The 18,157-nt window shown below is 31.2% G+C and overlaps 1 protein-coding gene across 1 annotated transcript; it reads right to left on the minus strand.

The window, feature by feature from the left end:
• Positions 1-831: 831 nt before the first annotated feature.
• Positions 832-12,320, minus strand: LOC131847896 (proton-coupled folate transporter-like). Its single transcript, XM_059197593.1, has 9 exons — positions 12,092-12,320; positions 10,979-11,216; positions 8,206-8,499; positions 6,888-7,040; positions 6,029-6,221; positions 5,241-5,342; positions 4,404-4,541; positions 3,692-3,775; positions 832-1,164 (listed from the first exon to the last, which is right to left on the minus strand). Exons 1-9 carry the CDS (start codon positions 12,133-12,135, stop codon positions 833-835), a joined length of 1,578 nt encoding a protein of 525 aa, XP_059053576.1. The 5' UTR covers positions 12,136-12,320; the 3' UTR covers position 832.
• Positions 12,321-18,157: the final 5,837 nt, after the last annotated feature.

Below are 18,157 nucleotides of genomic sequence, written 5' to 3' on the forward strand. Positions count from 1 at the left end.
TAGGTATATATTTTTTAATAGCATCATCGCTTACACATACTTTGTTCTTTGTCTATAGGCCTTGAAATGTCTTTGTGACATCTTTTTTCAATTAATTACGTACCTTTATTACGTGCAGATACGGATATGGATATGAATTATGTTTGCAGATGTATTTAAAACAATATAACTGCATAAGTATTATATAGTTTATATGACATTTTTATAGCCCATAAAAATAAAATTAATAGCAAAATATCAGTCAGCCTTCCATATCATCTTAGCCTAATCCGAACATTCTATTTATAGAAACGTTTAAGTACTATTCACTGTTTGTTCTAAAAATGGAAACAACGTAAATGCTGCTATTTATTGTGATAAATTTAAGTACGACGATAAAGAGTAAATACGATAAGATTATTCCCACCTATTTAAATATAGTGTCCATTCAGTGCATTCGCCTAATTAATGCATACTCAAATGAGAATATGGAAATAAACTCAACTATCTATCCACTTTTGGATATAGGCCTTTCCTTTAGGGTGTTCGCGTAGTTTGTACAACATATCATTACAATAATTTATATTATAATTTTCACTTTCATTCTTAGAGCAATAGTGAAAGCAATGTGCATAGGTTATTTTATTTAACGGCTAAAATATTTTTTATATCCTAACTCACGACACAAGGCCATTTTGCTCTCTGGTTACTATTATTGTGTGTGGACAAAAATATTATCAACTCAAAACAAAAAAGTAGAAATTTTACTATTTATTTTAATTGAGGCGCTTCAAATGATTAAAACCAATTTTATACAAAAAAAAATTATTTATTATATTAACAAATTTGACTACTATTTTTCTAGTTCACTCGTATTTTTAAAACGCGATTCACTTCTAAGACTTCTGTTCTCGTCAGTTTCCTCATCTTTCCTTAATTTTCTGACATCATCTGATATCTCTAGCTGTATACTTTTTTTTTCGTTGACATTATCTTCTGTTTTTCTAGCCACTAATAATTTTGATGATGTATACGCCAACACTTGTATAATAGCAATGCCAATACCCGGTAGTAACCACGCATCAGGCATTGTTGATACGGTTCTGCTATAGAGTAGTGAGTAAAGGGGTGAAGTTATAGTTTGTGTTGCTGATTCCAGTGCTCCTAATACACTGTATATTTTACCTGGAACAATAGAAAATATATTACATATTAAATAAAAAGATTTTGTTTTATAAACGTAAGTAAAAGGTTCTAGTTTTTACAATAAAAAATATACGTATTTGAATCAGGTGTCTAGTACCCAAAACAAGCTCTGCTTGGCTTGAAACTAGTTTGCGCTGTGTGAATTGTCCAGGATTATTATTATACATATTATTAGGAGAAATAACAAAATGCATAAAATCATAAATCATAGGGCTATTAACCTTGTACATATTTGGGCATTTAGGTATGTAGAGCCAAAACTCTTAAGGATGTTAAGTTGCTTCCAGAAGCTTAGAGGTTTTCTTGTAATAATCTCTCTTCTCACTCTAGAGGTTTCGAAGCTACATACTATATACTGTTTAGAGAATTTGTTTCGGAGACCACTCCATTCAGGATTATATGAACTTTTAGTAATCTATCTATACTATAATGGCTCTATAGGCACTTTTCCAGTACATTAAATAATTTAAAAAATCTATCGGGAGACGTTGCAGAGATAGTCCTCAACATGTTATTTTTTTTAGAATTGTCCTTTGTTTAAACAGTTATCACTTTTAAACCGGTGAACGGTATTCACGGAAAGTATTACAAAAAATGGTATTAGTCATCATACAAATAAACCGTGTAGTACGTGTTATCAGATGTAAAATTAGTTCGTAATATAAAGAAATCAGAATGAATAAATCTTTATCGATGGTTGAAGTCGACATATTGTCTTTGTTTTTGTACATTAAACGCAATATGACATTCGTCATTTACAGGGAAAAATACTATGAGTAGCTGTTTAGCTGTAAACGCAGGCTGTAAACAAAGTAACGTAGTTTTCAATATTCATTAGTTTAATATCAGTGATAAATGAAAGGAAAAAAACAGTAAGTGTAAACAGTCTAAAATAATAGAGTGGTTGTCATGTATTCAGGAAATAAACAATACAAATGTTTATTGTTCTTCTCTATAGATAAAAATAATGGCGACGTGCTTACAGTCACAAGTAACGGTTTAATCATTGGAAGACATCTAACAATTACTCATGTCTCAACCCATGTGACCAATGCGGATTTCATATCAACTCATACGGCGCAAGTTTGTTATTATAAAACGGGAATGGTCAACAAGCTTACGGCCTGCCTTAATGGTAAGTGATAGGGGGAAGCGGGTTGTTAGTAATGGGAACTAGTAATCCCCATTGCTAGCAATGTACCATGTTAGGTCGGCCTCCACGCGGTTTCTCCTGGAAACCATTGTGATAAATTCCTGGTGAATTTGTCAAGATGGGCTAACTATAAAATTTCCATTGCACTGGAATTATTAAGTCATTTTGCATTTTTTACTCAGGAATGGTGATTATTGCTGACTCATGGTGACTACGCCAAGAAAACCTCCTCGCGGTCCCTCCTAACATTAATCGGACTAGATTATCCTATCATTGTTTACTGGTGGCCCGCCAGCAAATACCATTAGTGCAAGCGAGTGCACTGTACCAGTCATCCACAAAAATAAATCTACACGTGAAGAAACACTGCGTAATATTTTGTGTTTCTTGATTGTTATTTTATATTTCTGAACAAATAATGTGTTCATCATAAATAAAGGTAATATCCTGGAGATATATTGTTGTAATCATCAACAATTTATAATACTACCTTTAAAACAAAATTAATCAAATTCTAAGTAATGCGATACAATGAATCGTTTTTTTCTATATATTCAGTGAGTTTTAAGGTGATGAAGTAATGACGTTACTTGTTTACCCACAATTCAATAACTGTAAATACTGATATAAAACTGAGGCGTCACGTACACCTAGTTTATTTGTAAAGTCGACAACAGTTAATGGTATGATTTTGGGAATTTTCAAGATCACTCATAGAACAACTGTAGGTACAAAATGACAATAATAAAAAATGTTAATCCTATAAAATTTCGACATAAAAGACGATGATGAAAAATCTACAATTTTATTCAAAATATATAATATAATATATATTTTGTATAAATAATACGCATTTTGTTTCAAATCAGGCAAAACATTTGTGTTAAAACAGTAGCAGACATTCTGCTGTGAGCAATATAATGCATATTACCACAGGCGCACTCCACAACCACCTCTGATCGATGGCAAACGTCGCGTCGATGACGGCATCACACAGTCGACCAGGAAGCACAGTTCATCACCCGATATATATGAGCTCCAAACAAAAAGGCCCCCCCCTTTTTGTTTGGAGCTCATATATACTCCACCCCTATGTAATTTAAAAATTGTTAAGTTGTTGCAATAAACGCTTCATGAGAAGAGGTCACAAGTTTCATTTAGAACACTCTTCCTTACCACAAGGCCACTGATACGCACTCCAGGATTACGTGAGCGGCCGTTAAAAATTGTAGTTAAAATATATATATATATGTATAGTTAAGTACTGTTATCAGTTATCTAATAGTCTGTTTATTAACGAATGTTTAAGTATTATATATTTAAAGTAATAACTATATATGTATATACTCTTACCTTGTTCAGTTGGTAAAATTTGTTTATTCATTAGAGGTCTCTGCACCACTTGAGATCCTTGTGAAATTATCCCAACTATAGGAACTGCAAAAAAGAAAAGCATAATCTATATATTAATATATGAAGAAAAAAAATTTGTACCCCGTATTACGAATATTGCTCGGAAGAAGGAATATGAGTTTCGCACAAATACAGTTTATATAGAGCGCAATGTTAACAGTTAAAAAATATATGCCTAAAAATTATTGATGTAATACCTAATAATAAAAATATTATACACACTACAATACTATACTATACATGTTATAAAACAACCCGCTGCGTTTGTCTGTAAGATCAATAACCTCTAAAATGTTGGACGGCTTTTATACTGGAACTGAGTCTTTTATATATTCGTAATGTCACATATGATACAATACATAATAATACAATAATAACGATACTCGTGTGTTGTTATTCCAGAGTATTAAGATGTCTACAACCAAACCACAGCTTACAAAGTAAGCTGATTGGCGACTGAAATACGCAGACGACTTTTTACAGTCTGGTGAGTGATTTCTGAGGGAGGTATATATGTAATATAGTCAGGGCCGGTTGTAATAAATTAGAAAATCCTTTTTTTAAATAAACTTCATTAAAACATTATTGAATAGTCATAGTTTTTTTTTTCAAATCAACCACTCATTCGGTAAGTGTTATAAATTGTACTTACTTATAAAGACAGCGAGGGTAGTGGTAGCAAGAATGAGGCCAATCGAAGCAATCCCATGTGTCGCACAGCTGAGGGCACCAACAACCTCATCCGAGAGACGTAGTCGCTGTTTCAGAATCGACAAGATTATAAGAGTTCCTGAAAGACACAGTACGTATATTATAAACAAATTCAAAATAAAATTGTATAAGTAGCAATTATGCCTTAAATCTTATAATAAATTAATGTCTCACTACCTCGCTCTCTATAGCTCTGTTTAGTCATAGAACGAATGACGTTCACCACATTTATATCATACGTTAAATTCAAATTACTATAATTTGCAACAATATTATTCTAAAGATCTTCAATTGTAGAATAAATTTGCTACAAATTATTATTGCAATGGCTGTTTTCTTATTATTATTTAGGTATATTAATATTTATAAATAAACCGATATAATAATATAATCTCAATTATATCCAGTAAATTGTGAAAGTATCTATTGTTTCCGTCATTTCTTATCTGTAATAGTACGTGTAGAATTTGGTTAAAGTTGGAGAAATTATGAACCTGCTTTCTTCAACTTTAACCAAATTGTATAGAATACTGCTGTTTGTTTCCTATGGATGTCGAAACAATGATGTAGTAAACATTAATGTGATTATGTTAATGTTTGTGTCGTATGAATATCGAACCGGAAAATCATAGGATAAGGTAGTGTGTTAATTTATTTTAGTTTTTTCAAGGTTTATCAATCGTCGTAATGATTTTTATAAATAATTCCTTGACAATTATTTAAGACGTATTTACCATAAAGCAAGCAAAGTCTTTATAATATGTAAAAATATACTTACCGAAAAAGCTAATTACATTGCGATAAGCAAGAAAACCTCCAAATAAAACGTCATCCCAATGAAATTTGTATCTGTAGTACATATATGATAATAACACCTCCGCTGCGAACAACATGCAATAAAAAAAATAAGCTCTTGATTAAGTTTCATAAACCTATTAACCTTTCTCTATATCAGACCCTTAAATCAGTCAGCTACACACTCAGCCAAAATAATTTCATCACCTTAACTTTTGTTGTATCTTTTCTGGTGTTGTATCCATTCAATGATTAATATGAAATGTTTCCAATTCATTAAACCATGTACAGTTCATAGCTTTATACTGTCAATTTTTTAATTGATTGTTATGGATGTATACGCTAGTGGAAGGCAAAAAAAGAATAAAGTAATGCCAGTTAGCCACGATGAAGAATTGATTACGACGGTGTCCAGGTGATCTTAACCTAACCTCCCTAGCCCCTATTATCATTAATTATTTTTCCATCACTGCAATTACCATTAAATTAACAAGAAAAGACCAGACACTTTATACACTTGTTATTGGAATCTATATCATTTTTAAATAAAGTTTGTTAACGAAAAAACATCGTTGAAATCAAATCAAACAATTCCAACCTTGTGTCAATATTACATAAAGCCACACAAATGACAACACAAAATGAGTGATTCAGGTCTATTGATTAATTTTAGCCTCTCTCATTATTTTAACAAACTTAACTTTACGATTTTATTGTAAGTTATAGTATCAATAAGAAAATTAATTATGTTTTAATAAAAGAATAATTTACCAGATAGGAATACTCTATCTCCAAGAGTAACGATCAATAATAAAAATATTATTTTTCTTCGGTTGCCTTCTCTCTTCCGTGTCAGGCAATAGAATGCATTTAATGGTAGCTTCCAGTTTAAGACGGACACTTTGTTATCGCTGTTAATATTAACATCTTTCACGGCGTATATCACATAAAACAGGGATGACAGCTGAAAATTTAATTATGGGATAAATTATATCATAAAGAACAATATTGCACATAAGGATACTGAATAGACATACAAATTACTAAAATAAAATCATTACGTATAATATTATGATATCCAGATAATTATTTATCATTAATAGATTGATCTATATATCATTTTCCAAATTTCAGTTTGGAAACTCAATGGAACGACTTTTTAATTGTGGTGCAAAACTAAATTAAGTTTGACGGCCTCGGTACTCCAGCGGTTTAGCACACCACCTTACTTCCGTACTTTGGTTCGAACCCGCAACCATCCTTTTCCTTTCCTTGCACAACATAAACATTTGTTCTCATCAGTATGATTGTTGTATTGGTCTGGGTGTTTTCTATGTATAATATGTATGTATTTAGGAAAAAAATCTATGTATTTGTATCAGTTATCTAGTACCCATAAAACATGCTGTAACTATCTTAACTTCTAGATAGCGGAAACTTGATATAAATACATTATTTGGTAAATAGATAATATACGAGCACATAGAAACATCCAGACCAATATCTACAAACGATCATACTCAGGAATTGTTTGTGCCGTGCGAGGAATTGAACCCGCGTCCATTCGTCTGTTAGACCACCGAGACTATCATATGATCAATACATTTTAATGAGTAATCAAATGTAATACCTGTAGTAATAAAACAAAAGGGAACACAGCGTAGAATCCTAAATTTCGATACAGAACAGGGCCTAGTACTGCGCCCACCACCTGAGATATTTGTATAACGGCGCGATGTCCGCCCATGGTACGAGTGACGTCACGACCTGTTGCATGGCACACCTGAAATGAAGTTTAAATATATCCACATAAATACATTAATAAATATTCAAGCGCCTGCATATTATAGGTAAGCAAATATTTTTAGAAGAGCATTCATTATTTATAAACGGAAAGTGATATTTCCACACTCATACACATTTGCCGTAAACTAACTGAGTTACTTGCTAACTTCCGTTATTATTTTATAATTGATTCAATTATTATATAAATGCCAATCTTTCTCGACTTCCCACGGGTCTACAATTGATATAATATACATGTAACTATGTATTGCTACTACCTATTATTCATATAAATTATTATAACATAAAGGAAATTCTCGAAATGGCAATGAAATCTGTATCAGAATGGTAAACTTGAGAGAGAATGATCTCATTAATTTGTTTAAACAGAATGAATTAGTAATAGCGAATGAATACAATATAAAAATGGAACAAATAATAAAAATCTTGTTGGTGCGAAGAGATAGAAATTAATTACTGTTGTTAGTACATTATTTATCAACAATAGATGAGATTACATCTTATAATTCTCTACTTTCTAAATACCTAGTACAGTATAGTTTAAACCACGCAACGGATTTTGATTAGAATTTCGATTATAATTTTCGTATAATTTAGTAGTAGTAGTAATAATAATTAAAAGATACTTCAATCAAAGAGGAATATCATTTGTTTAATGTTTTATAAATTAATGTTAAACGCTAACTGTATACGGAAATTAGATTTTTTCTTACCCAATGTATCTCTATAATAAAGTTCATAAATTTTAGTATACCGATAGGTTGAACCTTGGCAAAGCACTTAAGCCACTTATTGTTATTATATGTGGTTAAAAATAACCTTGAAGGGATGAAATAGGGAAACAAGCTTGGTATAGCTATAGGGAATCAATAATTTTAAGTATATTGACATATGTAATGTATCTTGTATAAAACTCGTAATAATTATACATAACGGTTTCAGTATGAAGCATTTTTTGCAAAAATGTATGTGTATAATAATAGACGACCTGTTAATATAAGTTTTCTCACAGTCTGAGTGCTAAGCAATTTTTACTACACTCTGCAAAAGCGCTACGTAGCAAAAGGCGTACTAGGACATGAACACGTACTACGTAAATAACGAGTATCATGTAGTAAAATTATAAAAATTATTATACTTACATCTCCAATATGACTAAAAGCAGCTGCCAAAAGCAAACCAAAATTTCCACCCAAGGATATTGGTATCTGAACAGTATATAATACTTGTGCAGTAGAGGCCCCTGGAAATATAATCATCAATAGAACTCCAGTGGTCATGATGCTCATCCCTATTAAGGGCATTATGAGTAAGGGTTTTCGGCGCCCACTGCAATCGCTCCACGGACCCAAGAATAAGAGAACTATAGCGGAGATCAGAGAGCCAATAAAGCTCCTACTAACGTTGACATTTGTCACAACCACTTGACTTGCAGCCTAAAATTTCACAAATAAATTAGAAATGTAAAGAAATGAAGATAAAGTATTCTTCAATATTTATAAAAACGATTCTTTATATAAAACCTATTATATCCTGTTTTTGTAAATACATACATAATATACATAGAAAACTTCCAGACCGATACAAACAATCATACTCATGAATACAAATGTGTGTGCCGAGCGAGGAATCGAACCCGCGACTATCGGAATTAAAGCGGTGTGCTAAATTAATCATTAATCAATGTATTAATTACGTAATGCTAAACCCCTAGACCATGGAGGCCGTCAAAGTTTTAGTTTAAAGTATTGATTGATTGAATTCTTTATATTTGATTGCACTAAAGCATTATACAGTTTTAGTAGGAAAAATGTGTACTACTTAGATGATACTGAAGTAATCAAAATCATATATTTATAAAATATTGTAAGTAGATAAAATATAATTAAGGTAGTGCACTCATTGATACATTTGGTATGATTTCGTTACTGAATTACTTCTAAAGTCAATTCGCAAAATTAATTATACGAGTATTATCACACATACATATATTATAACACGATATTTCAGTGAAATAGACCTTCAGGTGCTCAATGCAATAAATGCCGAATGCTAAGATTGAAAAGATAGTTAGACCGTAACATCAAACGAAGCATGACGGAATATAGAGTTAGTTTTAGAGCGCATTGTACTGTTCAGTATAACTAAAAAAGATTTTAGATATATACGGAAGAAGTCTACTTTAGATGAATATCTACATCGATATGATTATCTATATAATTAACAATTGAAACCGGCTGTTAATTTTGTACCTAATTATGTAGGTCATAAGTACTTCAATGACATGTGTTGTAAACTGATTCAAAATTTAAACATTAAATAGTATTGTTTAATTACATAATATAAATCATACTACTTAGTCATCGTCTACATAATAAGTAAGAGATATATTATATTTGTTATGCAATATTACGCATTGTTAGATACTTATGTCTTTATATGATAATGAACCAAGGAGTTTAAATAGTATTGCGGAGGCACTTTCTTACGTATTTCAGCTGCCTAGCAGCTTGCGATGGCTTGCGTTGTAAATTGTGTTAGCTTTGAATGTTGGGGTATTGCATGAAATTACGGGGGATGCATGAAACTTTAGTGCCCTGGAGTCGGAGCTATATACAGCGAATGCCACTTACCATCAGGTGGGACATCAGTTTACTTGACAGTTGAGTCATTCGAGTTAGTTATATTCAATAGTGTTCTATATAAGTTGAGTCACTTATAATTAATTTCTTGAATGCTGGACTAGGCGCCTTCCTGAATTGGCATGTATTTTTAAATGCTTGGTAAAAGAATCTATACCAAACCTTACTCGTTACATCGTCAGGAAACTCTCATTAGTTAAATGCGCTCAGTAAAAAACAAACGAAACGAATTCGTCCCGCCAGGAAGGCGCCTAATGCGACTTTACTCGTGCGGAACCATTAAATTTGAAATGTACTTTTAAGGTAATATTTTCTTAGTAGAAAATATTACCCTAGAACTACCTCTAAGTAGTAAAGTAGCTTACTTTACTTTAGATAATGGATCCATGAAGCGTGTATATATATGTACATATGTTTTTCGTAATACACTCGACTAATTTTTATCTAACTTTTGAGAATGAAAAATGAAATTTGAGAACTGTAGACAAACATCAATATTTACAGAACTTTCTTAAATTTTCGAAAGTTACTAACATTTTTTAACACATAAACTAACTTTACTATGATATTTTAAGTATGTATACTTTTTTTTTTTTTATTGGGTTGTTTGGGCTATTGTCAGATGTGTAGCACCTGTAGCACTGCGACCTACATAGATCTATTGTGCTCGCCCTTTTCAGAGTACGCTACCTAGACCCGTCAGGGACAAGAATTGAAGGATATTCTTAGGAGCGATCGTTTTTATCTCCTCGGGAAAGAGTGTAAACTTTCCAAAGGAGATATTTCGTTTATGCATGAGTGGGCTACAACCACATAGGATGTGAAGCGGCGTTTCCTCTTCAGTTTGGCAGAATCTGCAGATACTTGACGTGCATAGGCCTAGCTTAGCCATATGCTTGTTCAATTTGCAGTGTCCTGTGAGGGCCCTAGTCATCATGCATATGTTGTTTTTACTCAATAGCAGTAATCTATTGGAGTATTTGGTCGAGAAGCCCGATATTAGGTCTTTTGAATGTATTAATCCTGGCATTTCTTTAGAAATATATATGCATGCATGTATACTTTAGAAATATATATTATCCATGTTTTTCGATAAGCATTTTTGCATTTAGTTGGCTATCATCTTATTAGTAGCTGCTACTACTATTATTGATTTATTATCTAGTATCAGAATGACATGGCGGATTGATATGTAAACTATAATAGTAGTATCCCAGTAGATTTACGAATTTTACGAAGAGAGCACAGAAATGGAAAATATAGTTATTCTTACCTCAGCTGTTCGAAACTCTTCTCCAACACCTTTACTACATATTTCTGTGGAGTATCCCAAATCTACCGTACACGCTGTGCGTAAATAAAAATTCTGCAGCGAAGTTTGTCCAAGATTTATCGCTATCATGGAACCAGCCAAAGCCGGTTCCAAAAGTAGTCGCCATTTTTTAGGATCACTCTTCTTTTGTGCGTTGTTATTCTGAATTTGTGATTGTGCATCTCTCGTTGAGTTTGGGCTAGAATTGAACATTATAATTTTATCATTAATAATATGAGATAATTAGACAAACTACACATTTTTACTTTGGAGTGGTTAGTACGGTTAATATTTGTATATTAAATATTATAGTAAAGTAGTAGAAATGTCGAATACGAATCAATTGTATGTTTTTTTAAATAATGCTATGGTAATACAAATTTTATTAAGTGACTACACCTCTCAATCCTTTTTTTTAAACCTCCCTATATAACGTCAATTTTATTTATATATGTATTTCTTAGTACCAGTTGACATAAAGGCACCGAACAATTTTGAAAATTAATCTTGGATTGCAGTACGTAATTTGCGTGCTGTCATATCGACACGCACAAAGGTAGACTAAAAACCTAAAAGCTGTAAAGAAAAACACGATAATTTGTATAGTAGTAGCTACTCGCCCCGGATTCGCACGTGGTGGTATTATATATATAAACCTTCCTCTAGAATCATCATTATCATCATCGCAGCCCGGAAGACGTCCACTGCTGGACATAGGCCTCCCCCAAAGATCTCCACGAATCACTCTATTTAAAAAACTGCTTTAAAAACCGTTGCGTAGTTTTAAAGATTTAAGCTTGCATAGGGACAGACAGCGACAGCGACTTTGTTTTATACTATGTAATGATGATGATGATGTACAAATGGGAGATGTATGTCAGCTTTTTGTATTGATTTATTTCTTTTGGGAATTTGCAAAATGGTTATCATCTAAATGATTTTTTTTTAAATATACAAGTGTACAGAAAATAAATATAATTATATAGCAATAAACTTACTATACAAATTAACATCTTATAATACATATTTAATGACATTGATAAATATATAAAAATAGAAAAGAATAATACAAACCTCAGTTGTTCAAATTCCTGCGGATCAGGTGTTAATTGGGACATGTTCAATTTTTAAGTCGGCTCAATGTAAAATATAAATAAATAATATTGCATAATAACAAATATAAATACCTAAATTATACCACACATCACATTGTAAGCGTACGACGCGTGTGTAGCGGCACACAACACTTTTACTAATACGACTCGATAAGATAGTGCTTGTTTGTTAGTTGCTAATGAAATGCTAACTCAAATATTGATAATTTCTTTGATCACACAATGAATGACCTATTCGAAGTGCACGAACTGTTGTCATATGACAGATAAAGGGGTACAGTAGCGCGATATTGAAGTTCATTTCAGGACAATTTAGCTCTATTGTATCAATTGAACTCGGTCAAAGAGATAGTAACAGATAAAGGATACATGCAACATTATCATGATATGATAGCCGGTAACCAAGTTATATCCTGTTTTGTTTTGTAAAGCATTGTCTAATCTTTGGTAACGCCGATATAATTAGCAGTGAGTGAATGTCCTATTAAAAACTGTGTTTTTTGTATGTGTAATATCTATTAAATAACCCTTATTTAATAGATATTACACACACAAAAAACAATGTTTATTCTCGGCTATAATGGTTTCCTGTACGACAGAAAGAGGTTAGATAGCGAAGAGGGACGAAAAGAAGTCTACATCTAGCTTCACTTCGTCACTCTTCGCTATGTAAGACTTTTTTTAAACCCTTATTTAAAAATGTGCATATATATATTAGTTATCTCAGATAGTCTAATCAGTATAAGTCAACCCAAATTATATGTATATCTACTCATACGTAAACATATATTTGTATAAGTACTAATACTTAGTAGTAATATATACATAACAAGTAAAATGTATGAAAATATGTAATAGCTGGAATAAATAAAAGGCTTTTATCATTACGCTTCCGTCATAGAAATTCACATATTTAATAAAAGGACAAATATGTAAAGACAGACTGACATTTGATGCACTGATAATTCCGAAAAAATAAAATTTTAGTACTTTTAGTATTAACTTTTTTTAACATAATTCCACAATCTTTTTTTATGTTTTGAATACATAAAAACATCTACAATCATTTAATTATAACGTCTTATTCTGGCGCACATATACGAATAATAGAATATTTATACTTTTTCAACATTTATCATATCATTGAGATTCAATTTAACAAACCACAATTAATTCTAATAATATACAATAATTATTAGAATTAATTGTGTATATATAAAACGGAAGATAATATGATATATATTAATAAACGCTAGTACAATCTTTTTAATTTACGCCAGTCATATTTAGTACCTACGTGATACGAATCACATTCACGCTTTAGTGGTCATCATTTATTTTAAATTTAAAATTAACAATATTGATTTCTCCTATGATATGTTTTCCTACATAGATAAGTCAGAGGCATCGGCAACCATGGATGTCATTGTTATAATCAACTGAACCAATATGCTCATATTCGGTGTGTATGTGTACTTAAATACAACGCAGAAGAAGGCGAATCTACCACCATCTCTCGAACTTTTTATTAGTTTTTTATTTAGCTGTCTATAACAAGAAAATGTGTGAAAAATGTATGGTATCACATTAAGTTTTATTTTGGTTTCGGGCAGTTTATTATAACTATTGAGTCCAAGTCAGATTGTAAACCACTAGGCCACGACATCATCTTATAATTACTAACTATATATGAAAGTTGTTAATTGAATGATTGTTAAAAATCAACTTTAATATTTAATTTAGTCGGAATATGCTATGTTCTGAGATTATTAAATATGTCACTTTTGACTACACATAGGATTTACTTTGTATAATCCGCAGATGAAATAAGTATCTATCATATATTTGTCCTTATTATCTCATCAACACGACAAGTCTACAAAGCGATTTCAATTATGGTTCATGTACATGTTTATATTCATGTATATTCCCTTCTTGTTTTATGAACAAGAAGGGATTAAAAAATAAATCTGCCCACAAATTTCGGATTATTTAAATAAGTAGATACTTTAGTCTCTTTAAACCGTCAATATTTTTTTAATTATTTTAGACCAAAAATAGAAATTTATCGAATTTCCAGGTAATACACACGGCCATATCAAATGTCTTAATGACAAGCTACTTAATATGAGTTCACTGACCGCTCGCATGTTGCAAACTTAAAGAATGTCATTTTTGATAATTTTTATGTGTAGTTCCTATTATCTCATAGAAAATAGGTACTTACACAGTTTACTATATAATATAGATTTTCTAACTCTTAATGTATAGTTTTATATTTAATCTAACTAATCATGATTTTTTTTAAATAAAAAAAATGAGCCCGATGCAAATAATTTCCATAGGACTCAGATGGTTTATTTATGTCACTGATATTGATAACAAGAATTGTACTAATGGGAACCAGGGGCCCTATAGGTAATAATGTATCCTGTCAAATTAACCTCCACGCGCTTGTTTATTGTTTATTAAACTTTTTATTAGAAACATACAGCGAATGTATTATAAAAAAAATATTTTGGTATGACGAAAACGTTCAAGGTTTAGAAACAACCAGTTTTCGAACAACTTTTAGTCATTGCTATCATTTTTGTTAATTGAAAGGATTTGCTACAATATTGATCTTAAAACGATTCTGTCACCATTGAAGACCGTTTGTTGGTAAAATTAAAACAATAGAGTCAGTTTCCAGATAATCTCATCAATTTTGCGTTAATTGTTAGTTATCTTTGTAAAAGCAGGCAGTTTACTAATACTTATTTATCTCTAAGTAAAGCTTAAACTATATATCTTATAATCTCTTACTATGAAAAATTACGAGATTTAGAATGTATTTTTTACATAAAATGACAGAAGACGTTTTCAGAACTACACCAAAAAGATTTGTAGAAATAACATTGAATGTAACATAATGATAATGTTCTTCGACAATTGACAGAACAACATTTAGTCACAATATAAGCAGAGCTTAAGTTATGAAACAACTAATTAATATAATTAGATTTTTTGTAAATATAGACATAATATACTTTGAAAACAACCAGACCAATATAAACAGTTATACCTACTGATAAATACAAATGTTTGTACAGTGCGAGGATCGAACCCGTTACCATCGGAAGTAAAGCGGTGTGCTAAACCGCTAGACCGCCAAAGCCGTCAAAATACTTACATAATATGTGTCCAAAAGCATTGATAAAATTATTAATTTAACTATACATTACTTTAGATATCGAGTTTTAATTTATGCAACTAGAATGACATTCCTGAAATATACCTTGGCAATAATTTAGAATTCGTAATGAAAAAAGAAAGAGTCGAAGTCATAACTCTCGTATGTGTCTTTAACAATTCGAAACAATACAACCGTAACAATCGATTCCACGCCTTTATTCTAGTAAAATGGCACTAATATATTTGTCGATTAATAATGTATGACAAACCACAGTGAATGAACGACACTGGACATTGCGCATAGGATCTGAATAGTAACATACACCTATGCAATATTTTCACGGTCGTGTTTGAAGCCAGCTCTAAAATAAAACAGTCGAGTATTCGAACTTGCGCGTGCGTCGGTCGGTTGGCACGCAACAATTTGCAGTTACGCGAAGTACGACCCATTATGTATTTAATTATCTGATAATAAACTAAGCATATCAATTTATTGCTTGTCTGTATATAATTGGCTATTATGACCTGTTTACTTATGTATCAAAACAACACAGTTACTAAGTGCATATAATATTTAATAGTTTGTCGTTCAATCATAATCGAGTCTAATAATATGTCTTGAAGTGTATTATGAGGTGTTGTCAAATTCGTTTATTCCTTTTGCTATTTTTGTTCCTTTTTTCAGTGTCATCGTTATTATTATTATTATTTTATATTATTAACTGATGTATATGAATTGAATGTATTTTGCACAGAATACATGACATAGCTAAGTCTTTCACTCACAGTATTCAAAGTTACTAACTTTAAAGCGTTTTTGAATTATGCGTATTTTAGTTTTAGGTTTATAGACAAGTTTTTGAATACTGTAGATACATTCATATCAATGGCAATCAGATGTACCGTGTAATACTCTAATATTACAAGTATGCATGAACTGTACCTACTACTCTATCAGACTGAACGTATGTTTGAATGATATTCATTGTATATTATTATGTAATAAGAGTATAATTTGTTCCACAAAAACTAGCTATAGTTTCTAATTATGCTTTAATTTATATATGGAAAGTAGGTATAACTAAATAAAAAATCTATGTTATTAAGAAAATCTTTTAGGGGTTAAATAGTGTAGTAGTTAGTGTGAAATAGTCAATTTTACGTGCGGTCAACAAAATTAATATTCTATATTATGAATAAAATACATATAATATCCAGATTCCATATAATTTCTAACGTAAATAGTCATATAAATATTTCTTACAACTAGTCAGTCAAATTAACGATGCCTTAATAATGTTAATTAAACTGCTATCAGTGTCTAAAAACAAGTTTAGAATCAAGTGTTTCAGTCGGAAAAGCATTTTATGCCAAAATGTACCCTAACTACAAAGTGAAGAAGAATCATTTCGTTTAAAAGTAAATAAATTCAGAGTCATACAAAACGACTTTACATATCCAGTTCGTAGGAAATTTTCGTTACAGGCAGCACACGTTTATAACTGAGTGAAATACTGTGTCATGTATAAGTGCAAGTGTAGTAATTAGTGCATATTCTGGATTTAAAAAATAACACATCATATAGGAGTTGGCCACAGGTAAATTTAATATAATTACCTATTTGGAAACATATATATTAAAACCGAAGCAAATTTATAAATTAAAACAACTGAATGTTTAATGAACAGATATTTATACAATGAATTTGCAATTTTTCAGTTGTAACGGTTGGATTGGGTACATATAGTAATGCCTATACCACAGAATTACAGTAATATAAAGAATTATTAACCAAAAAGTCATAGATTCCACAAATATAATATCTGCTGTCACCGCATTCCTTACGGGGTAGCTAGAGAGCACTGAAAGTCAAGGTCTCTATTCCTATGCACATAGGTATTGTGCATAATACACTTTGATGAATGTATTTTATGTATTACGGCATCCTTGGGAAAATAGTACAATAGTACTGTATCTCAATGTAAAGTATCTAACAGTAAAAAAACTGCGTAAAGTAATGATTACAACATAAGGACATAATAGCTACGACAATGAGCAGTAAAAAATTATAGGTATGGAATTCAGTTCTGAAAACATTTTAAAACATATAAAGCTTGTACATGTAACAATACATGAACAGCCAATTTTAATGTAACAAATCCTTAAATACTCGAATGACGTTCGCGATCATTATCATTGAATGTCGGTACTGTCCTTATGAGGCAGTAGCCGGCCTTGTAAAATCAGATGTACTCAAGTTCTCTCTCCTTCAAAAACTAGGTAATACTATGTAATATTATGTTATCTGTGGTAATACTAATTTTGTGTAGGTATTTATAGGTAGATATAAAATAACACATTATACAAAATAAACAGCAAAAACTTAAAAACAGATGTACGTTTCTCCTCACAGATAAAAACTACCGGATTCCAATAGTGTAAGCTGGATAGAAACTGTGCTAACAACCCCAATTTTGATTGATTTCTTGATGAATGAACAGACAACGAAAACAAAAGCAGGAACTAATTAAGTAGACATATTATAATGCTGAATTATCAGACATACATATTTCTGTATTATTTTCGTTCGTGTGTTTATTACTTTTCACAACGAAACAACAGGTCTTAATGAAACTCGAAATGAAGATAACATTGTATCACGAGTATGGGGAAACCTATTTTTTATCTTAAAAAATGCAGCCAAAGTCGCGGTAACAACTAGTACAAAATGTAGCCGGGAGTTGCCACTTGCCATCAAGTGGTCCATCATCCTATTTATCTTATTTATTTATCTACCATTTCAGTTACATGAAAAATATACAACGTGTATAACGTTATTATCAACGTTTGC

Source organism: Achroia grisella, unplaced genomic scaffold (genome assembly GCF_030625045.1).
Source record: "Achroia grisella isolate CSIRO2021 unplaced genomic scaffold, CSIRO_AGI_Agris_v1 utg544, whole genome shotgun sequence".
NCBI classification, from domain to species: Eukaryota; Metazoa; Arthropoda; class Insecta; order Lepidoptera; family Pyralidae; genus Achroia; species Achroia grisella.